We start from the raw sequence: 24,709 nt of genomic DNA on the forward strand, positions 1-24,709 counted from the left end.
TGAAATGATGTACATAGTGTTTAACAAAAGTCAATAATGATCAGTAGTAGAAATAATTGAAAGTAGATAATTACATACGGTAGCACTATTTGGTATTAAAATAACCATTTTTGGATATTTTTAAAAATAAGTACCTACCGTAGATGCTTGAAAATTATAAGTTTGCTATTAAGTAGGTACCGTATCTTATTTTCTCTCCAAGTTGAATACCATGTTCAGTTCAAGCTATACAGGCTATTTTAACAGACTAATCACTATTAAAAAGTTGGTATAGTAGGGATCCTTATGAAATTACCTTCTAATACATAAATATATTGATAGCCAACGTTAGTAGACAGAACTGTCTACTAACTTTGATTGATAGCTACCGTACCTTTAGGGAAATTATTATCTTTTAGAAAACATGTATGAGCTAATTTGAATGTAACCTGTTTCAAATATTTATAAGAACATATAAGAATATAATATAACTGTTGATTTCTCTATTATCATAAGAAAATGAGTACCTATTTAACTTAAAGGCCGTAGGTTTAAGGTACCTCAGTACCTCTATTCATGACTATACATTTTCACAACGAAAAACAACTGTGAATAAAGAAAGAGCTCGTTAGTCAAGAATTTAACACAGTGCTAATTTTGAATGTCGTATCTGTTTTTAAACCTGAGATCGAAGCAAGGGCAAATGGAAAATTTCTCTAATAGTTCAATAATTTAATCATGCTGGAGATATCCAATACTACACGGTAAGTATGTACAGTTTTTCCCAGAATTTTTTTAGAGAACATTGTACTCATTGAACATCTTCAAGTCACTCAAATACTTCATGTACAGATTTTCAATTCAAATCTCCCGCGGTATATGAACTGCTAATTTATCAATCCTCATTCAAAGAAACTCAGTGGAATACGATTTGAAAATTCTCATTCTTGGATTGTTTTGAATTAATTTATAGCAATTATCATATAATAATATTAAAGATAGAACTAATGATAGACATGAAAAATGCAGACGAAATAAATGATAGAGGTACTGCACGACGAGATGGCTCCTAATTCACATGATAACAAACGAGAACCACGGTCCATCTCGTCTGCTACCTATGTAAATTGATGTCTGGATTGTGCTGCCATCTGCCTGTAAACTCTCAAACTATTAGGACAATCTTGGAGCAGCAGTGATTTGGATCCTGAGCTGAGTTTACTTTTGTTTCTAAAATAATTCGCGTTTGTTATTAGAACATATCAGTGAAGTGAAAACATTTAAAAGTGTAGTCGCCTATTCATACGGCTCTCCAATATATTGAAACAATTATTTCCTGGTTGTTGGGGAAGTGACTCATTGGTTTTACTGGGGACTACTTCTTCTGTGGATTCTTTCTCGGTAAACATTTTGATTCATCTAGTAGTTGTGGGTGTCGGCCATTATCGAACAAGTGGACAGTGTCTTGTGTGAAGGTGTTATTGTTATATTTCTAGTGTTATCACCTCGTTTTGTCCCGCAGTGGTAAGTTATCTTAAACGATTATTATACCTTATCATTTTGGATAGTAATAGTTGATCATAATCTTTCAATATACTTTAAAATCTGAGTTCACGTAGGGTGTGGTGTACGGGATAGTACCAGCAGTCATACCAAATAACAATTTTGGGACATTTATTATCGTATTTCAAAGTTTTCATTTTGTTTGCTGAACAAATGCTTAGACTTATTGGTAGGTGTAAACAGAATGTTTTCAATTTACCAATGTAAACTATTCAAATAACTACCTTGAGTATTTAGTAATGCTCTCCTCACTTTTCACAGGACATTCCAGTCTCCAGTGACTCATTATCACATCAGTGTGATAGGCCTACTGCTGAAATTTTAGTTGACACCAATATAAGTTAATTAAAAATCAGGCATACTTTTTGGCATTATATTCTACAAAGAAAGATTAGAATGTATACAGTACCTTTACGTACTTGTGTTTTAAGTTGATATTCTCCATAACTTGATTGCTTAAGCTACTCGTTTTTGAACAGTTCAAGATGTTAATAATCTGAACTTTATTATATCTTCGGTATTCTCCCTTTACAATATTATCTGATTTGATACAAAATATTATGTAGATAAAGGTATTATAGTCCTAGTAAATAGTAACACCTAAAGCGTAACAGTTAGTTAATGTGCAGACGGTATTTCAAGTGACATTATTTGATAATGCCATCCTCATGTATTCAATCCTTGACAGTTGTTATAAAGTTATTAACAACTTGGAACATAATTTTCATGGAACGTTGCCAACGTAGGCCTGTTGGTCATGGTTGACCTTATTAATTTTATGTTATGTCTCCACATAGGTAAATAGCCTAAAAAGCTGTCTATGGTGTCTAATAATAAATATTAACCTAACATCAAATAAATGTTACTACAGTATGCCTATGTCTCTTTCGCATGTCCATATCAAAGAAGATTCAGAAAAATGTTGACCAAGATATGTAGGTAACTCACATTTCTTTTCAAAATTAAAAATCCATAATATGTTATCAGTAGGCTAGCTATGGAATTATATTCTTCTTTATTATTGGATTGAACTGTGAATGATTTTTTAATGGAAATTTTACAATAATGTTATTGCCCCTATATATCGTTTGTATAAAATAAGTTGGGAATGAATAAAATCTTCTTTCAATCATGCAACTCTTGAAACGTTTCAAGCACTACTAAAATATCGGGAATGATATTCTACATTCAATTCTGTGGTTAAATTAGAAATTAGTGAAAGTTGAATTTAACAGTTTGGCATTGCTGTAATATCTTTGGATTAAGGGTCAAGTCCCAACTTATTTCAAACAGAGTATGATGCAGAGTCTCATATTCAACTAAATAATATAAATTTTATGTCAATCTTGCCACATAAAATGATGCCTCCAATGCCCTGATTTAAGCAGAACGTAACGATTTTATTCTAGAAGAAATTAGAGACATAAGCTACTAACTTTTGAATTGATAATAGCATTTCAGTTGAGTTTAAAATTCAAAAACTTTTAGAATATCTCAATTTCATTTAGGCCTACCTGTGATTGTGAACTCACTCACTAATCTAATCTTGGAAAAAGATACCGAATAAAACACTAGTGGGATTGTATTATATATAAAACGGTATTTTATTGTTGTAACAGTATGAAATTTGACAAATCCGCTGCAGTGAGTTCCCTCTATTCCTCACCACGAACTAGGTCCAATATGATCCATTGGTTGGTATTGCCCCAATAATACCAACTCTCATGCTGTGTTTTGGTTCTAATGCTGTTCAGTCTTCTCATTCAAACATCTTACGTATCTTTGTTTTTCTTCATTGTAAACACAGTTTGGTGGAAATTATCTTGATGAAATAATAGAGTAGGAACTTTTGGATTTAGATTTCAAAATACCATGCTCAGTCTAGATAATTTATGAAATCCCACTTGTATTACCTTTACCAATATCAGCGTGGTAGTCGATTAATATCCATTATACCCTATATTTAGTTATAAGAATCTTCATATTATTCTTTAGTTCGTTGTTATGAACGATTGTCGTTTGAGGGTTTAAGAAATAGTTATAAATTACCTTAATATATAGTTACAAAATGCAGCTACGGTCAGTGTTATTATTTTTCATCCATGCATTCATTCATTTTTATTGCATACCTCATTTCACTGATACTTGAATTCCCGGTGAGTAGCCTATTCAAAATAAATATTTACGTTCCTTTCTAATTTTAATGACGAAATACTCTTGAAATTCTAAACAAGGATGAGGAGAGTACCGCTGACTCAATGCATTTATCAGAGAGGTCGATGAGTCATTATCGAAAGTTGTGGTTTTGCAATGCTGAATGGATGGATTAGGCCTACTTTCAGATTTATCTCTTCAATAAAAAAACTAGTTCAATCTTATTGTCGTGAAATTTTAGCTCTACAAAAAAAATCATGTTTAGCTCTTCAATAAATAAAACTCTAGTTCAATATCATCGTTGTGAAATTACTTTTGTTTGTGCTAATAGAATAATTTAATGCCAAAGTACCAAACTTCAGTTGAAATAGCATACTCTTGCTTTTTAAATTTGTTAAAATAGCAAATCCATAAGCTTTGGTTTTTTTTTCGCTAATACTTTATGTCAGTGGTGGATTCAGCTCCCATTTTTCATTCTATATTATGCAATAAACCTACTCCTTCATAACCCACTTATAGCATCCTGCCATTAACATAGGTAGTATTAATTATTCAAATACATTTATCATAAATAATTTAGCCTACTTCCATTGGATTTAATGAACTCTGGAAAACCAGATAGTGATTAGGTAATGATTCTAAAATTATCAATACCACTTTCTCCTTATTACTTTGACTGTTCTTGAGTACGGAGTCTTATCAATTCAAATATATAGCAATTGTTTACTCCAAGTTTGGGGTGGTTTGGACATGTGCAGAGACGTGCAAAAGATCATTTGGGGCGGAGGGTATAAGATTTGAATCTGGGTGGAACGAGAGGACGAGGCTCATTTTCGGGAGAGTGGCTGGTGACGCGGGGAGGGGATGGACAGGATTTTGTGGAGGAGACGGCCGAAGGAGGGGATTGCCAATCCCATATGATTGGGATAAGGCTGAGCCAAAGAAGAAGATTGCATTGGTGGGTGTCCTCTAATTTGAGGGAAAAATTGATCATATTTTCAAGTTCAGTTTATACACTTTAAACACTTTGAATGCCAATGCTTTACATTAGTATGCTACAACCCCACAACTAAAGATTTGTGGATTACAACAAGAAACTACGGTCCTTTGATTCCAAGTTTCAATATATAGTGAACTTAAAATTGACAATCTGTAATCAATTATGGGGTGTTTCCAGCGTTTTTTTCTAGGAAGTCTGTCAATTTAATTGTTCACAGTTCACGGCATCCCAAAATAATGAACTGCTAATAAATTATACTAATATGAATCAAGAATAGGACCTGCTATTCTCCATTATTTTGACCTATTACGATAAATTATTGATAAAATTGTATCTTACATTCAAGCTAACAAATTAATACTTTATTTGAATAAGGTCTATATTTTTTTTTCATCAAATCATGTTTATTTTTGGTAAACTGCGTGAAGATTTCATAGTATATTTTCAAAGTTATAATCTAAACTAGCCTAAAACTACCAAAGTAAACTAATCTAATTCAACCTAGATTTAAATCTTTAAATTGAACAGTTTTTAAACGTAGAACATTAAAACTAACTCTCAATAGTTACTGTATATACACATAGAATTCTGAATATATCTCAGTAGAGCTACTGATAGATAAGAACCTACTCTTTTGACAGAGTAGCAGTAATTAATATTTCCGAGAAATTGATATACTTTTGGATTTTAGAGGTGAATTAAAACGTTGAATTCAAAGTTTAGTTTCAAGCCTTAAGCCCATCCTACTACAAGAAAAGCAGAAGACAAGGAGCTGAGGGAAATAGTAGGCTCAGAAATATTCCAACCGAGTAATATGAGCATTCTTCTTTGAGAGAACAGAGAAGCTCCCTGGGTCTTAGTTCATTGTGTTGCCAAGAATGGTGCATATTGTGAAGGGGACAATATGGCAAACAGGTTGAGTTCTGTAGAATCTCACCTACCCCACAGGTAGTAGGTGCTCCAAACTGAGCTAATCCCTGGCCTCAAGGTTGCGAGTTAAGTTGTCAGGAACAGGGCCAATAATTTGGATTCCTTCTACAATAATCAATGATTGTAGATATAAAATAATAATCATTGTTCAAGCCCACCCTACCTCAAGAAAATCTGAAGACAAAGAACTAAGAGGATTAGAAGGTACATTAATTAATAATAATTCTTCAACAATAATTTTGATATAAAATTGAATATGCTACATAAATTACATATTTAAATTATTTTTAATAGAGGAAAGAATTGGCTTATACTCGTACAGGATAGGAAATTCATGAATGACGCATCATCCCGTCTGAACTACTGGACTGATTAACTTGGAATTTTTAGTCCTATAGATTGTTAATTTACCGTCGATGGTTATAGGCCTATTCACAATTCTTCAAGATTCCAGTAGGACAAGTTTTTAATTAGACCCTTGCAGAGCACGGGATACCTTGCAGAGCTAGGTGTCAATAAATGTTGGTAAATAGATTTACACCTACATCGAACTACTGTATATCCATATTTACATATATCTGTTGTCTTGGTTGTATATAGAGATATATCCATCTTATTTGTTTCTGTTTTCGCTTGATGAGAATTCATGTTTGTTTTACAGCGTTGGTGTACATCTAGCCTAGTGCAAGATGAGTTACCAAATGCAGTCTGCACAATCCAGAAACAGTAAGTACATTTTATTATTTTGATGAATTTAAAAAAAATAACTTTGATTACATGTTGAAACTTAATGTGATTATTATTCGTTTTGTATTATTATCTTTGTATCTTGTAACATTCGATTATCATCCTGATGTTCTGAAGTAAAGATAAAGAATACATTCTAATTGGTTCAGAATAATATTATGACTTGCATGCTGATAGATGATTTTATAACACTATTCATTTGTAATAGTCTCACTTCGCCATATTTATAACTATTAGTTCTGTTATTGATTTATTTATTATAAATCCCTTTATCTGGTTTATTTATCTTAACGTGTAGTAGTGAAGGTGATAACGTAGATGTAAGAATCTTTTTAAGTAAACTAGAGAGTAATATGGGAGTTCATTTCTAACATCTGTACTGATTTCGCTTCATTTCAATGAATAATACTAAATGAGTTGTGAATATTCTTTTCTATTTCTCATAAAAACTATTTCTCTTCTCCCTCTGCGTTTTCTCTTAATTTTCTTTCGTTTATTTTCATACGTTGAAGGTATTTTATAAAAGAATGGTATATTTGCTGCAAGAGTCAGCAAAATGCTCGTACAACATTGATTCAGAAAATAGTTGTGATAATTTATTTTTGCTTCTAGGCCTATATAAAGTCTTGAGAGTTTTAGGTTAGTTTGGATCTATCTAGTTTCAAATTATTTTTCAGAATTAAAAGTATGTTGACAGTCTTTGAAGTTCTATTGTAGACAGATATCCACCTCAATATCACCTGATTTCATTTAAACGCCTTATCCGTGATCTATTCTATTTGCAATATTTGAATCCCACATATCAGTATCAGTGAAAGTGTTAGTTACAGTAAGAATATAATTCCCATAAGTTATAATGGGACTATTTATACTGGTTTGGCCGGGATGAGTGGGAATAGTTCCATTAGAGCTCATGGGAATTATACTTTCACCGTACCTGTCACTGATTCTGATACTGATATGCGTGAATCCGCCTTTACTCTATTATTTGAACGTTTTTTTTCTATTTATTCAAGTCTCGAATATTGGAAAAGAATAGTCGATGAAAACTAGAGCCGATATTTGAAGTCAGCTCTCAGTCTGTGATTTTATTCACAGAAGAACTTTACGTTTGTTGACATTTTCAAGCTCAAGCTCCCGTAAAACTTATTCCCTTTTACTGTTTCTTTCTCTTTTTTGCTTTATCTCTTATTTTCCTTTTCGTCTCTTGCCATACGTCGACGGTATTTCATAAAAGAGCGGCACATTTGCTTAACGAGAGGAAGAAAATGCTGGCATAACATTGATGCGGAAAATCAATACGTCTGAAATACGGGAGGGGAATGGTGGTGAGGTAGAGGGGGGTAAGGGTTCCCGGCATATAGTAAAGGGAGCCGTGCCTTGTTGGACGGTTCCTACTTCTTATTACTGATGGTGATGTACAATCAACAAAAGATATCATCACAGACAGATTCTTCTCTCTGGTGGAGTGTTATTATCATTACCGGTCTCTTCCTCTCTCTCGAGTTGGGGAAAAAAGAGCGAGAACATCAAAGCGATGTCTCGCTGCTTTCTGATTATAATCATCTAACGGAAGTTGGATCATATTTTCCAGAATGTGTTTGGAGTGGAGTGTGATGTTCTCGTTGGGGGTTTTGTCGTACAAAAGTTATGATGGTTTTTACTTGGGAAATTTAGTGATAACTTGAATTTTTATCTTTTTACAATTTTTTGAAAAATGATGGGCTGATCTAGGACTTTGAATGTATCTAGCTGTAAATGTTTCTTCTTCTTCTTATTGTGCCTGTCCGCTACGAACGTGGGCGATCAGCAACATGGCGGTTTTCACTTTATCCACGGCAATACGAAATATTTCTATGGAGCTTTTTCCACACCAGGATCGGATGTTGTTTAGTCAAGAAATTCTTCTTCTACCTGGGCCCCTCTTTCCAAAAATCTTTCCTTGGAGAATCACCTGTAATAGAGAATATCTTACGTCGTTTCTCATTATATGTTCCAGATACTGGATCTTTTTGCATTTGATGGTGGTGATTATCTAAATGTCTTTCCCCCATTCTCCTTAGAACCTCAATGTTTGTTACGTGATCAGTCCGCGGTATCCTCGGAATCCTTCTGTATGCCCACATCTCGAATGAATCAAGTCTTTTACTAATGGCTTCATTCAGAGTCCAGGACTCTGCACCTTATAATAGGACAGTAAACACATAACACCTGAGCATATTTTTATCTTTGTTTCTAGGGAGAAATTCTTGCTCTTGAAGGTGGAGCCCATTCTATTGAAAGCTGATCTGGCCTTTCCTATTCTTGATTTTATTTCCTCAGTAATAACCCATTCTTCATTTATTATGGTTCCCAGGTAGCTATACTTCTTTACTCTTTCCACTGGTGCTTGATTGACATATAGGTGACCTCCATTTATGTTATTCTTGCTTATAATCATCAGTCTTGTCTTCACATTGATGTGTAGACCATATTCATCACTACATGCCGCTATTTTGTCTATCATGAATTGCAAATCTTCCAAATTATCAAAGAAAACGATCGTGTCATCTGCATAACGGATATTATTGAGTCTCATTCCGTTAATCAATATTCCTTCCTCAATTTCATCGGCCTCACGGAAAATTTTTTCTGAGTTCGAATTGAATATGATGGGTGATAATATACAACCCAGTCTCACTCCTCGCATTATTTCAATTTGCCTTGTTTGCTCATTCTTAATTCTCAAATTCGCTGACTGGTTCCAGTAAAGATTTCCAATTATCCTCAAATCTTTATCATCGATGCCGGCCTCTTTTAGAATAATAATAATTTTATCATGTTGTACCTTATCAAAAGCTTTTTGATAGTCGATAAGACATGCATAAACATCACAGTTAACGTCTCTGCATCTCTGGAGAAACACTTGCACTGCAAACAAAGCTTCCCGTGTCCCTACAGAATTTATGAAGCCAAATTGGTTAGATTATATCTGTTTTTCACATATTCTATAGATTCTTCTGTGAATGATCTTTAGGAATAGTTTAAGAAAATGACTTATCCAGAATTATAAATATTATTGAACACTTGTCTTAAGATCATAAATAGTTGAATAAATAATGAAGTTGAATAAATAATGGAAAGAGTGGTCGAAATGAGATGATTCTCTCGAAAATCATTGTTTGGTTGATTCTAAACACTTTGGTGGTAAAACCAGTCCGATATCTCTCACAATAACTGAAGAACAAGCGATATAAAAATTTATGTCAATAATGACCGCCATCTTGTATTTTTCAATGATGTCGTATATTTTCGTTGTTTCCATCATCAATATTCTTATTCGTCTTGTTGTAACGAAGAGATTGAGACAATTTTCAAGTCTCTAACTTGAAGTAGTCATTAAAAAATCGATTTTATAGTTCCAGCTTGTTACCTCATGCGTATGGAAAAACGTACAAGAAATCATGCAGAGTTTTCTTTGGAGGGCGCTGGAGAACTCATTTTTCGACGTACAGCGCATGAAAATTTATCGTTCCAAAGTTGAAAAAACGCTCTAAATTTCATAGATTTAAAATTTCTTTGTATCTCTTGCACGAAAAAAGTTATAATGGAATGAAATTTGAACAAATTTAGAAAAAATGTTTTTGGGATTTCGAAGGTTATAACTAAAAAAATTTGCGTTTTAGAGGAAAATTTTATAAAACATAAATTGTAGAGGAAGATTTAAAAAATATTTTCGTCCAAGAAAACGGTTGAATATCTTGAACGGTTATTGAAATACAAGCGATATAGCAAAACTGAAAATTTTGGCGGCCATCTTGTTTTCGGGGTGTTTGCCTGTGATTTCGACTTATCATCATTACGACCCTTATTATGCTAGACCTAACGAAGAAATTGAGACATCTTCCACGGCTGCTACTCAAAAATGACCACGGAATGACATTTGCGCCCGGACTATACCTCAATTTTTTCTCTCCGATTCCTGTGAACTACCTAGCCTACCTCATGCCCACTTCTCAATCCTAGTGAACTACTCAACCCAATATTTCGGCTTCACTCTCGCCAAGATTTTAGCCGAATGTCGAATGTCTTCGATCAACAAAAATTGGAGTGGTGGAAAAGTAGGCATCCACACTCTCGCGTTCGTCATCTGCACAAACTTGGCGAGAGTGAAGCGCCTTTATAATTTAACTCAACTTCCCTTTCGATTCTAGTGAACTGGCCAACCTAACTAGATGTGTAGTTGATTTTAATGAACTACCGAACCTATTACAATGTTTAATCCTCAATTCTAGTGAACTACCCAACCTAACTCAATGTTTACTCCTCAATTCTAGTAAACCATCTAACCTATAGTTTGTACAAATTTACTCCAGACTTGGAGGAATATGCAGCGCAGAGAAGTGGAGGGAGATCAGCCAATTACAGTGATTAATAGAGTCATAGTTTAAGCGCAGTTGCCAATTTGTCAGTCGTCTGACTGCTTTCAGACAGGAAACTTCGCATGTGTAGCATGAGCACATGAACAGTCACTAGAAGTTGGAGAACGCTGGCCGCTACAAAACGGCAACTCTCTTTATCCCTCTCGCTGTATGCTTTCTCTGCATGCGCATGTCCATTCCAAGTCTGAAGTAATTCTGTACAGAGTGTAACTGGATTTTTGTTGTTGATTCTAGGGAAATGCCCAATCCATGTCAATGTTTACTCCTCAATTCTAGTGAAATATCCAACCTAACTGAATGTTTAGTCCTTAATTATAATGGATTACTCAACCTATCCGAATGTTTATTTCTCAATGTTAATGAACCATCCAACCTGACTGGATGTGTTGTTGATTCTAGTGAACTACCGAATCTATCTCAATGTAGTGAGTAATGTGAGTGGATGTGCTTGTGATTGCAGTGAACTATCAAGGCAGCGGGGGGCCAGGCGACCTGCCAATGAGCTCGGGCAAGGAGCAAACGCTGCTCTGGCAGCAGGGCAACTACCTGGGCGACTCGGGCATCCACTCAGGCGCCACCACCCAGGCGCCCTCCCTCACCGGCAAGGAGGACGACATGGACGGCGATCAGCTCATCTTCGACCTCGACCAGGGATTCGCCCAGGGCTTCACTCAGGATCAGGTCGATGGTCAGTCCAAATCAAAACATTACATCAATAACATAACACAAACATGATTAATATTTCTATAAAATAAATAATATTAAAAGATTATTTTTTGGACCTAAAGATTATCTAAATAACACAAAGATGATCACTATAACAGTAAATATATACAATCTGTTGCATGGATATAAAATGAACAGATGCAGTTTATAGAGGGTCTCTGTTAATCACGTGCCCATTTTGATCATTTCGTTAGAAACTGAAACAAGTGAGAAGTTATGCCGTGCAGTTTGGTCGAATCTCACGACATCACGACAAACTAAAAGGTTATATCACCGAGAAAAGATAGCGAAGATACGAATAGATATAGAAGAATAGAAGATGAATAGAAGAGAGCACAGTATAGATCGTTTATATTCCAAGTTTCAAGCCGATTTTTTGTTAACTGTCGACTACTGCCCATTATTATTGTTTTGTTGTGGCGAGAGTGTAAGAACGACACAGTATGAGAAACCACCAGCGTCACACAGCTTCTCGAAAATGAACTACTATGACTATTGCATCATGATTGATGATTCTAGCACTACTTTCCAGAGTTGTCAATTCATGGGCAGGGCATTTATCAGGCAAGGCTTAGGAGAAGCTGTGCCTAAACTAAATATCCTCTGACCTGACATCATGTTTAGTAGTAATGTTAGGCTCATCCTAATTGATATCATAGTAAGTTATACAAAACCAAAGCAAATTTTTGTTGTTGTACAATTAATAAAAACAATATAAAAACTTGTAGTACCCTTTTTAAAGTATTTAATACTTCATTATTTTTTTATATAATGTACCTTGTTCTTGTTAGTACACTATATGTGTTTATTGCAATTATAGAATTAGTGTTAAACAGTTGTGGATGTGGATGATGTGTGATGCGATTGTTTGTGTAGAAATGAACCAGCAACTGTCGCAGACGCGTTCGCAGCGCGTGCGTGCGGCCATGTTCCCGGAGACCCTGGAGGAGGGCATCGAGATCCCGTCGACGCAGTTCGACCAAGGCCAGCCGACCGCCGTGCAGCGCCTCTCAGAGCCCAGTCAGATGCTCAAGCACGCCGTCGTCAATCTCATCAACTATCAGGCATGTTTATCCAATCATTTTATCAGTTTATTCTAATAGAAAACCTGCACATACAAATTAAAATGCAATATCAATCCATAGTATACTCAATGAAGGGTTTATAGAGGAAGAAGTTTGTAAGACAATTTTATACCCCGCAGTTCTGTTTAGGGGGTAGGAACGATGTGAGCATATCAAAAATCTCCACCCCTACCTCTGTGCTAAGAGGGTGATTCACAGGTGCCATTTTTTGGTTTCTTGCATAGCCTCTATCTTGAAAACTATGCGTCTTACGGTCATGAATGGACTGTAAAATTGAAGTTTACAAGATTTCATACAACATTCATCTGACATTTGAGATAAGTTTTCTAGATATCCGAGCATTAAGGTCTCTTCAAACTACGTTACGCTACGCTAAAATACGTCATATCTCCCATTTTTAAATCCACCAGCTTAGCGTAGCTTTTAATTTTGGGAGATAGGTTGGCTTCGTGTTACGAAAACGTATTTCAGCGTAGTGTAGCTAAGCGTAGTTTAGTGTGAAGAGACCCATGTAGCTGGTGTGACATTTTAGAAAAAAAAAACACTTGCCTCCAACTTGATATTTTTTGGCCTCATGTCATTCTAATTATTGATGAAAAAATCCTTGCTGATCATGAGCTTATAGAGAATTAAATTCTTTTCAATTTCATGTATAATTTCTCTATTTTATGCTATACATTTCCCTACGACTGTTGCAGCAGTTTTATTGCTGAGTGAAATCTTCACTTTTGCAACAATAGATCAATTGAAAAAGTAATCTGGAAAGTTTTGAAACTCAAATTTTGACTATGCAATTTTTGTTGGACTAGTTAGGAGGTGAGCATATCAAAAGTCTCCATCCCTCCTCACCCTATAGTACCGTACAGATGAAACTATATTCAAAGAAAAGTACAGTACATTATAGAATCGAGTGGTAGTACAATTCTTTTATTAATCTTTTTTAATAAAATTACATATTTGTCACTCTAGTAAAACTAGTAGAGAAGGGAACTAATTGAGGCGTCGCCTGTAGTCTCCCAAGCTTTGTAATAAATGGTTCAATAAATTAGAAGACATTGAATTCAAATACAGTAGAACGTCGATAATTCGGACTTCAATAATACGGATTCGTCTCTGGTAAGAAATAAAATTTTTACTGTGCGTTGTACACATGTTGCTGTAAACAAAATACAATACAGTGCTTTAAAAACGTGTCTTTAATGTATATACAGTACCTTATACTCTACCTACCAATAATTATTGAATACTGTATATGCAATTTTAACAGCTTTGTTCCTAGAATAGTGCGTGCTGACCGTTTTTTAACGTAATTTCGATAATCCGGATAATTTGATAATCCGGATGGGGTCCGGTCTGAATTAATCCAGATTATTGACGTTCTACTGTAGTGAATTTTCAATTTCATTGCATTTTGAAGCTTTGCTTGTGAGTGTTACTAACCTATTTCACGATATAAGTGTAGCTAATACCATAGTATAGCATTATGCTAACTTTTCTCTATGCTAATACATTGAGTTAATTGAATGTGTGATGCTTGTAGGATGATGCTGATCTAGCGACGCGTGCCATTCCCGAGCTGATCAAACTGCTGAACGACGAGGATCAGGTGGTGGTCTCCCAGGCGGCCATGATGGTGCACCAGCTCTCCAAGAAGGAGGCCTCCCGTCATGCCATCATGAACAGTCCACAGGTAATGTACACCATCATTATTATTGCGGTTGGTCAAATTAAAATTGCAAAATGCTCTGATTGGAAATTAAAATTGAATTCTCATTGATCTGAGCTCTTAAGCTGGGTTTTCGTTTGTGCCGTCGTCGGCCACGACAGGGTGAGGATCCAAATTTCAAGTGTGCTAAAACAGCTGATCAAATAACGTTTCATTATTTGTGCTTATTATTTACGAATCAAAACATTTCTAATAATATCAACATATTGCCATTTGAAAGTCTAATAAAGTATAAACACAACCTCCCACATTAAAACATAATTGAACATAATCTTTTAGGTTATTCAGACAAATTGAAATCTACCTAATCTGAGATCCTCACCCTGTCGTGGTCGACGACTGCATTTACGCACAAACGAAAATCCAGCTTTAGCAGTCAACTTTTAATAATCCGACTGTAGGTTTGTATTAGTACAAGTAGAAAGACGTTTCACAAGACTTCTAATTCCATAGCACAATCCAAAATGTTAACCGTAACATTTATTTATAATGACAAGGTTGATGCGCATATTCAGGAACTATGATATCATGGTTGTTGTCTATGCGTTTCTCTAATTGATCAATATAATGTTCTGTAAGCAATTGGCTCCAGAATTTGATTCAATGTCCTAAGGGTGTAGATTTGAGGTATAGATGAAAGTTTGAACTACATTCGGAAAAGTTGATAGCATGTATTTACTGATTAAAAAATCGTAATTATCTATTTAAATCAGTGTATGAGATTTGAAAGTGGCAACAAGTACAGCAAGTCTTGAGGCTGTTAGGTGAAATATGGCAGCATCCCTTATATGTCAACAAATCTGAAGTGTGTATTATGAATATTGCAATTCCATTCTCTAATGATTTGATGTATTTGATTGAGCTGCATTGGTTTGGAAGTTTTCTCATCATAGAATTTTGGAATATTTCTGAGTTTAGCAGGTAAGGCTTCGATTCAATAGTAATGATCATTTAATTATAGGACCTATTCTATCATTGTTACTATTTTACTCTATGCTTATGAGCTTCTGGTATACCGTCCGACCAAACCTAAGTTATGAATAATTGGCTTAACTAGTTGTTGGCTCAACAAATCAAAGGATTGCCACTCATAGACACAATAGATTCGAATAATAATTTACAGTAAAGTGTTACATCTGTATATTTGCTACTTGTATATTTACTCTCTGAAATTTTGTAATATAAATATTTTTGAAATGTTACTTGAGAACTTGAGAATTACGTGTAGTTGTAACAAAATTACAATGGATGTATAAACTATTCTTGAGTTTATGAAATTGTGTTGCTATCAAATTTATGCTGGTTTGTAAATTACTAAATTGAAATTTGCTAATTCCTAAACCTGTTTTCTGAGCTGCTTTTTAAAAATTGGATTGCGGATGAAATGTCTGAGGAATTGCTTTTTTCCGAGTATAGCAGGTGAGATCGATAGTTCACATTATTGGTCGGTAGTTTTTAACATACATTCAGGCTCCTTCGTGTTTTGGATTTTTAAAACTCTCAAAACTATTATTTCATAATTTTTTTATGAAGCATCAGTCAGTATTATACTTCTATTTCTTTTTTCATGATATTCATAAGGATTTCATTCTCTTTATCATCTAGCCTATTGAAATTGATTCATGTTGTTTATTATATATTGCTTTTTATAAATCTACCACCTTTGATTCTTTCGTAATCTGTAGTGAAAAATCTGTTGATTTTTTTTATTCTTCGTTTGTAAATATTTTGTAGATTTTCAATTCTTAGTGGGGTTTCACACCAAAGCTGGGCCGAGCCGAGCTGAGCGGAATCCGCGTGCGCGCTAACTATGCAGGATTTAGTCGGGAGCATTCAAATCAACACCGGGCCAAGCCGAGCGGATTTGTGCAGTCGGCTTGACGCCCAACTCGAGCGTCTTGGGCCAAACGGATTCTGCCTTCTTTCAGTTTAGTTCGATCTTCCCACTTAGTGAGTTCTCACTACAAGGCTAGAAAACCTAATGAGTTAATCGGCTTCAGTGCGAACGCAGGCAGATTCCGCTCGGCCGATCCGCCTCCGGCCGATTCCGCTCGGCTCGGCCCGTCCCGGCCCAGCTATGGTGTGAAATGGGCCTTAATACTTTCAATTGAAAACAGTTTTATGCGTGCTCAAATCATAGTAAACGGTTTTCTATATTTACTATGTTGTGTAAATATTTTCTTTGTATGTACTTTATTTTAAAATTAGAAATATTTTTTTGTTAATCTTACCGTTTAAGACTACACTTACTTGTGTATTTTACCATTCAGATTAACATTTCAGTTCTTATTGATTGTTCATTGAACCTTTAAAGCCAGTTACTACACACATATCGATTTTTTTCCGTCCTTATAAATTCTATTGGATAAAACGGAACTTGACCAATATCATATGTTTTATATCATTTGATTAATCTAATAGAATTTATAAGGACGGCGAAAAATCGCACGTCCAAAAATCGGTGTGTGTGTGTGTGTGTGTGTGTGTGTGTGTGTGTGTGTGACTAGCCTAATTCTTCAATCATGCCATGATTACTGTATAATATTATTTCAAATATCCAATGAAAGCTAATGAGAACTAACGACTTCTGCTACTGCAAGTATTGATCGAAGAGCTAAATATCAGAAGGAAGAAAAATAAAAATCTCAGTACCCTTTTGATTAAATAATTCAAAAAAAGGTACTGAGATTTTTATTTTTCTTTCTATTTTTATCAGAAGGAATGTTTAAGAATGAAACTGTCCAAAAACTGTGCTCAGACCAGGAATCGAACCCGTATATTGGATATGAATCATACAGGATATAAAAATCTCTATTTTAAACTTTGTATAGCTCTCTTTTTACTTGTAAAACTCTTTCTTTAACTATATTAAACTGACTCTTTCAATCTGTACTCGTTTATTTGTTGTGAAATTGTTATGATTTTTTCGTTTGTAAATATTTTGTAGATTTTCCATTCTTAATACTTTCAGTTGAAAACAGTTTTATACGAGCTTAAACCATAGTAAACTCTCTTTTATTATTTACTGTATTGCGTAAATTAGCCTTGTATGTTCTTTATTGAATAATTCCACTTCACCGTTTGAGACTGCTTACTTGTGTATTTTATCAGATTGATATACAGTAGTCTTTATTGATTGCTCATTGAACCTTCAACTGTCTGAAGTGTTGGCATTGATTAACTTGTATATTAATGTTTGTTTGATGGTAGCTGCTCTATGATTACTTGTGTATTTTACCATTCAGATTGATATATTGTTTTTATTGATTGTTCATTGAACCTTTAATTGTTTAAAGCGTTGGTATTGATTGACTTATATGTTTGTTAGATGGTAGCTGCCCTGGTGCGAGCGATCTCGAACAGCAACGACCTGGAAACGACGAAGGGTGCAGTGGGAACGCTGCACAACTTGTCGCACCATCGCCAGGGACTGCTGGCCATCTTCAAGAGTGGCGGCATTCCGGCGCTTGTCAAACTGCTCAGGTACCATTTCACATTGAATTCACTGTACAACCTCTATAATTCGTAGTTGACGTGACTAAGCGTTTTATAAACAAATTATAGAGACTAAGAAGGAGGAGGAAGAGAGGGAAAGGAGGAGGAGAGGCTAATCATGAAGGTTGAAGAAGAAAACGTATGAATTATTAAAGAATGGTAAATATTCACTGAGCAAGGAGCAGGATAATATATATTACAAATAACAATAATTTTCAAAACATGAAAATAGATTGAAATAGGCAAAATTAATAGATGAATATAGGTTGATAGATAAATTCAAACATAGATAGATGGAAATTAAACTCAATAATAAGTTTTAACTTGGAAATTTACTAAAAATATTGACAAAATTGTAAATAATAAATATTTAGAATATCCAATCAACTCATTTTTGAGATTCTCATTTATTTCTAAAATGAGTTCTAATTTTAATAATTTCTAATAATATTGGACTGACTATTTTGTTAATAGACTATGATTACGTCTGGCGTCTATGTGATTTCCGGTTGATGACTCATGTCTGGAGAATCAGTTAGCAATAGAGTAGTGTAATTTATTTTCCCTTTCATGATATATGAAAATACAGAAACTACGAATTATAGAGTTCTTGCAGGCAAAACTACGAATTATAGAAGTCAAAGATAACCAGCGCTCAATTATGCTACGAATTATCGAGGGGACCGAAATACATTGCTTTACTACGAATTATAGAGGTTTTTCAAGGGACCGTGCTTCCACTACGAATTATAAAAATTGAAAAAATATATTTCTCTGAATATTATAAGAATAATTAATTTCTTAACCAACTAGTGTTTTTTTTCTTAACCAACTAGGCTACTGATTTTTTTAGTTTTATCTCTACTGCTCGGAACAATTCTTACCATTCCCACTTTTGAAAAAGGAGTGCTGTATCGTCAGGAAAGGCTATAACTCTATCTTGGATGTGAATGGAGAACAACTAATTTACAAAAATAGAATACAGCATTCCTTGGTCTTTCAAGAATCTATGGCCTTTGGTTGTTGCACCTTACGTGGGTCAACCTTTTATTGCCGTGAATAATACATGAATATAATTTTCTTTTTAGTACCAAGTTGTTTTTCATTAGAACTCTTTCCCCACACACAGACTTGTCTATGTGGGGAAAATTCACAAGTATTTATATTATTTATACATGTGTACTGTATTTGTAATGATTTCTGTGAATAAACTCAATTTGAATTTGAATGTTATTGACAAAGTCATCAGGTGAAGATATAAATAGTACATCATACATACATTTCAAATACCCAAAAACAGAGAAATTCTATCACAGCCAGCAGTTACGGTACTTAGTTTCTTCACAGTTATATACAGTCATATTTTAATTGACAAAATTATAATAGACGCAAATATTAAAATGAAATTTCAGCTGCCAACATCTCAATCGAATAAAAAGTCCTATCTTTGAATAGTTTAGAAATTGCGTACCTGAAGTACCTAAATTGTATACCTGTATGGGTGTAAAAAACAAAATAGGTAAAAAAAACGTTTGTTGTTGGTTAGCTAAGAACTGTACCTTGGATTTGGATGGAGCACAACTAATTTACAAAGATCGAATACAAAAATCAAAAAGAGATGGAATACAAAAATCTTTGGTCTTTCAGAATCTATGGTCTTTGGCTGTTACACCTTTCGTGGGACACCCTGTTATATAGGTTTGTTTGTTGTTGGTTAGCTCGCCGGTAGAGTCGGTGCTGTTCTACGCGATCACGACGCTGCACAACCTGCTGCTGCACCAGGAAGGCTCCAAGATGGCGGTGCGACTGGCCGGCGGACTGCAGAAGATGGTTGCCCTGTTGCAGCGCAACAACGTCAAGTTCCTGGCCATCGTCACCGACTGCCTGCAAATCCTCGCTTATGGCAACCAGGAGAGCAAGCTCATCATCCTCGCCTCGCAGGGTCCCGTCGAGCTGGTGCGTATCATGCGCTCCTACGACTACGAGAAGCTCTTGTGGACTACGTCGCGCGTACTCAAAGGTAACACTAGCCACTCTCTATGTGTTCTCTTTTTTCAACAATCAAGCTTTTATCACAACAATTACTCGGAGGTAAAACTAGCCACTATCTGTGATGCCTTTTCTCAACAATTAAGTTTCTTGTCAATATCTTGAGTAAATAAGATAATGATTGCATATTACATTAAATAAACGTTTATTTCCCAAAAAACTCAAAAAACTACATCAATTACAGAAAATATAAGATTAATTACAATTATATACAATAGTCAGTTACAATAATAATTTCTTATAATGTGTATTCTATATTATGTTTAGTGTTTTCTGTGTGGAAATTGACCTACTATGCATCCTCTATGTCGTACCATGTTCTAGAGTACCATTTTGCGGATTTCCGTTTTTGCGGATTATTAATTATTAGTTAGTGTTTAGTAAGTCTGGTATTACTTCTGTGTTTTATTGCGTCACAATTTATCATAAGATACGGTATATAAAAATAAATATTGTTAGTAAATATAGAAATAATTATTACATAGTATCATTTTTTAAACGTTTATGCAAACTCTTATATATGGTTGGTGAAAATGATGGAAACAGCTCAATAGTTCTATTACAAGGGGAATTTGACGATAAATCTGATTGAGGATCCTATTAAAATAAAGAAACTACTTTTCTGTCGCTTCAAAAGTTTGGTCCACCATCTTGGAACCGCCATTTTGAATTCGACTTCATTTTTTCTAATGAGTTGGTCATTTGATAATATACGATTTCGATACAGAATTTCAAGAGAAAATGATTCGGCATAACCGCACATAGATATCTAAAACCGTTTTAGATAGTTTTTCACATTTTTAAAAATAATAATTTCACAGTTAAAAATGAAATTCACAGTTGATTGAAGGCCTGTATTCTAAGACTCGGTCGCTCAGAAGCCAGTTAAATTTTAATTGTGATTAATTTCACGAGAACCAATCAGAAAAGGCTTTTTTAAAAAGAAGGCTGTTGTTGATTGGTTCTCGTAAAATTAATCATGATTAGAATTTAACCGTGATCTATCACAAAAGCCGGTTAAATTTGAATCGTGATTGATTTCACGAAAACCAATCAGAAGAGACTTTTTTAAAAAGAAAACCCAAGTTCAAAAGCCGGTTAAATTTTAATCGTGATTAATTTCAGTACATCCATAAGAGAAGGTTTTTTAAAAAGACGGCTTTTGTTGATTGGTTTTCATAAAATTAATCACGATTAAAATTTAACCTGCTTTATGCAAACGGTTTTAAACATTTCAGGTCAGGGGATTCTCAAAATGGATTTCAAATCGATTCTCAAAATGGCAGCCAGGGACATGTTCTAAACATTTTAGGTCATTGGATGCTTAATCGACTTTCAAAATGGTCACCAGAAACATATACATTTTAAGCTGGTTTCTTTTTTTGATAAGAGGAGGCTGCTTCTTTATCAGCACTGGCAGCTTCTTTGTATGATTTGGCATGAGCGCCTTTGCGCTCAGGTATGGACTCTCGGGTCCCTTACCTTATTTTTCCTCTCCCTATCATTTCGATGATGTACTTATTGTATGAATGAATAATGAATGTGTTTGCTTTTCAATTTCCATTTCATTTGAGTTGTTTGTTGTTTCAGTTTTGTCGGTATGCTCTAGCAACAAGCCAGCCATAGTGGAGGCTGGAGGCATGCAGGCTCTGGCCATGCACCTGGGCCACCCCAGCCAGCGGCTCGTCCAGAACTGCCTCTGGACGCTTAGGAATCTGTCTGATGCTGGAACCAAGGTCACTTATTTCATTCAATTTCCCCATTCACCTTGATGCTCTTCATTTTAATTTTGTCATTGATCAGTCGATCAAAAGTGAAGATTTCGCACTCAATAATACTGATGCAACAGTCGTAACTTGGGGAAATGCGTGACATTGTGAAATTATACATCAAAATGATGAGAATTCAATGCTCTTCAAGCTCATAATCAGCATGTTTTTTATTGAAAAATTTATAAGGAGCAAAAAATTGGAGGCAAACGTGTTTTATTTTTGTAAAATGTCACACCTTAAGGCTCGGATATCTCAAAAACTTCAAGAGATATGGAAAAAGAATATGTTGTAAGACGAATGCTGTAGGAAATTTTGTAAGCTTAAATTTTGTTTGGATTATTACTGTCCGTAAGACGCATAGTTTTCGAAATATTTGCGAGAAACCAAAAAAATGGTACCTTTGAACCTCCCCCATCCCTTAGCACAGTAGCTAGGGGTGGGGACTTTTGATATGTCTACCTACTTACTACCCTAAAGAAGAGGTTCTCTTCTTGTTCAACTTTATAACTCAGTACGGGTCACAGCTTCGCTCAATCGAGCGTTTCCGTAAAAAACCCTAAAAGAACTGCGGGGTCGAAAATTTCCTTGCTAACTTTTCCCTCTAAAATCTTATTTTCCCGACCTACAAACCATTACAATGAGTTGATTTTGTTTGCAGGTGGACGGCCTGGAAGGCCTGCTGCAGTCTTTGGTTCGGCTGCTGGCGTCGAGTGATGTGAACGTGGTGACGTGTGCGGCGGGCATCCTCTCCAACCTGACCTGCAACAACCAGCGCAACAAGGTGACCGTCTGCCAGGTGGGCGGCGTCGATGCCCTCGTTCACACCATTGTCAACGCCGGTGACCGCGAGGAGATCACCGAGCCTGCTGTCAGTATTTTCCCCCCACACACTCATTTTACTAATGATCTCAATGAAATTAAAGTACCATAATAGAGAGGTAGCATAAGAAGATATTCCTTGGTATAGGTAGTTTATGTTCCAGATTTCAAGTCAATTTTTTGTTAACTCAAGCCGATTTTTGTCGACTTCGATCTATTATTTATTACTGTTTTGGCCGGGTAGTGATTGATTGATTGATTGAGTACTTTTTTTTGTAGATTACATTATATACTGGCTTTTACACTTATATACAATAGCTTACAATACAGCAAAATTATAGATGAATTTACATGATATAGGCTAAGAAAATGATTTTTGAACTGCATATGATATGAAAAAAGCAATTGGTATTAGCTATAGATAATATTGTTATGCATCTACATAAATTGGCGGAGCTTTGGACATATCAATGTCCATTCTTTGGAGAGAATATTCAGAATATCCTTCCCACTAACTCTCTACCAAAATGTAGAGAGAGAGAGAGTGTGTGTAAGAGCGGCACTGTATGAGAGACTACCAGCGCGTCACATAGCTTCACGAATGTCTATTATTACTGTTTTGTCCGGGTGAGATTGTGAGAACGGCACAGTATGAGAGACTACCAGCGTCACATAGCTTCACGAAAAACAACTACTAGGAGTATCAGCTTGAGTTGATATTGATGTTTGGAAATTTTCTCTATGGTATCATTCAGTATATTTTTCTGTTTTATTAAACAGTGGTGAATTGATAGCCTACCGTATATAAATCAACAATCGATAAATTTATTTTTAATCCTCATCTGAATTACCGAACTGATTTATTTGAAATTTATAAACATTCTGAATTTACCAAGGATGTTTAAAGACCTGTTTCTTGATAAATCAATCTTAATTTTTTCTTTTTTAAAATCTATTCCGTAAGTGAAGGTGACTAACGCAATAGAAGAGCAACAAAGTCCACCCATCAAACGCATGACGTCGTGGTCTTTCTTGAGGTAACGTGCTTGGCTCTGGATCAGAAGGTTGACGGTTCAAACCACTTCGGAGTCATTTTTTTGTCATAAATTTCCATTTTTCAAAATGCCGGATTGCTTTGTTTGTGTGTAGGTTTGCGCACTCCGGCACCTGACGTCGCGTCACGTGGATTGCGAGATGGCGCAGAACGCAGTGCGCATGCAGCTGTATGGCATGCAGGTGATAGTGAAGCTGCTGCACCCGCCGTCACGCTGGCCCCTCATCAAGGCCGTCATCGGCCTCATTCGCAACCTGGCCCTCTGTCAGGCCAACCATGCCCCGTTACGTGAACATGGCGCCATTCACCATCTCGTGCGTCTGCTCATGCGCGCCTTCCAGGACTCGCAGCGGGTAAGTTAACCACTCCACAAATGGAAAATACTAAATCAAGAAATATTAATCAAATTATTTGTATTGTAGAAGGCTCTTGAGATCGTCAAGAGTATTGAAAGAGCAATACTGAATTACAATCAGACCATGGCTTCAAATTGGAATTTGTTGGTTCTCTCACCACTGGTTAAAAGCAAATCTGTTTCTATCATACTATTGGTTATTTTTAATTGATTTTTTTTGTTCTCTCACCAGTGTGTGTTCTTAATCCTCAGAAAATTAGCAACCTTTAAATTAGATTTAGCCCTGCCTATCTACCTACCTTCTTTCACTTACCTGTCATACCTTTTCCCTTTTTGTTATACCTTACCTGTCTATTACATGGGAAACCATAGTTGGCAAGGTATTTTTCCCCTCATTCTTCCAGCACACCTGATCATTTTAGCAATATTGTCTTTTTATGTGTTATTTTCATTGTTACTGGTATTGTAATTGTTTTATTGTATATTGTTTTTTCTTATTTTTGTGTTTTGAATAAATGGAAAAAAATCAATTGAAAATATCTTTATACTATTCACAATCATGTAGCCTACAGATACATAGGAATAGTGTCAATATTCATTAAGACAAGCAATAGATAAAAAACAATAATTGAGAACATTCGTAGAACTTCAGACATTCAGATCTGTAAACTCTTGAAGGAAGTATAGGGATGATGAAACCAAGTATTCCTTGAGATTTAATCTCACTGTTTCAACATTTTCTATTGTTGTGGAGCTGTAAACATTGTGCGCTTTCCATCTTAACATATTAGAATTCTGTTATCTGTACACCAGCTCAACTGTATCCAATGCGAC

At 35.2% G+C, this 24,709-nt stretch overlaps 1 protein-coding gene across 7 annotated transcripts in view; it reads left to right on the forward strand.

The window, feature by feature from the left end:
• The first annotated feature begins 1,138 nt into the window (after positions 1 to 1,138).
• Positions 1,139 to 24,709, forward strand: part of LOC111061579 (armadillo segment polarity protein) — a 34,960-nt gene continuing 11,389 nt past the window's right edge. For 3 of the 7 annotated variants that reach the window (XM_039437032.1, XM_039437038.1, XM_039437035.1), the window contains exons 1-12: positions 1,139 to 1,503; positions 6,288 to 6,352; positions 11,255 to 11,482; positions 12,397 to 12,584; positions 14,146 to 14,295; positions 15,250 to 15,252; positions 15,748 to 15,750; positions 17,660 to 17,814; positions 19,545 to 19,846; positions 21,466 to 21,611; positions 22,306 to 22,515; positions 23,616 to 23,873. In XM_039437032.1, coding sequence (XP_039292966.1) covers positions 6,316 to 6,352; positions 11,255 to 11,482; positions 12,397 to 12,584; positions 14,146 to 14,295; positions 15,250 to 15,252; positions 15,748 to 15,750; positions 17,660 to 17,814; positions 19,545 to 19,846; positions 21,466 to 21,611; positions 22,306 to 22,515; positions 23,616 to 23,873 — 1,680 coding nt within the window. In that variant the 5' untranslated portion in view covers positions 1,139 to 1,503; positions 6,288 to 6,315. Of the gene's footprint in view, positions 1,504 to 1,692; positions 1,712 to 6,287; positions 6,353 to 11,254; positions 11,483 to 12,396; positions 12,585 to 14,145; positions 14,296 to 15,249; positions 15,253 to 15,747; positions 15,751 to 17,659; positions 17,815 to 19,544; positions 19,847 to 21,465; positions 21,612 to 22,305; positions 22,516 to 23,615; positions 23,874 to 24,709 lie in introns of those variants that run through there. The other 4 variants (XM_039437034.1, XM_039437039.1, XM_039437037.1 and 1 more) reach the window with 2 other exon arrangements.

Source organism: Nilaparvata lugens, chromosome 10 (genome assembly GCF_014356525.2).
Source record: "Nilaparvata lugens isolate BPH chromosome 10, ASM1435652v1, whole genome shotgun sequence".
Taxonomy (NCBI): domain Eukaryota; kingdom Metazoa; phylum Arthropoda; class Insecta; order Hemiptera; family Delphacidae; genus Nilaparvata; species Nilaparvata lugens.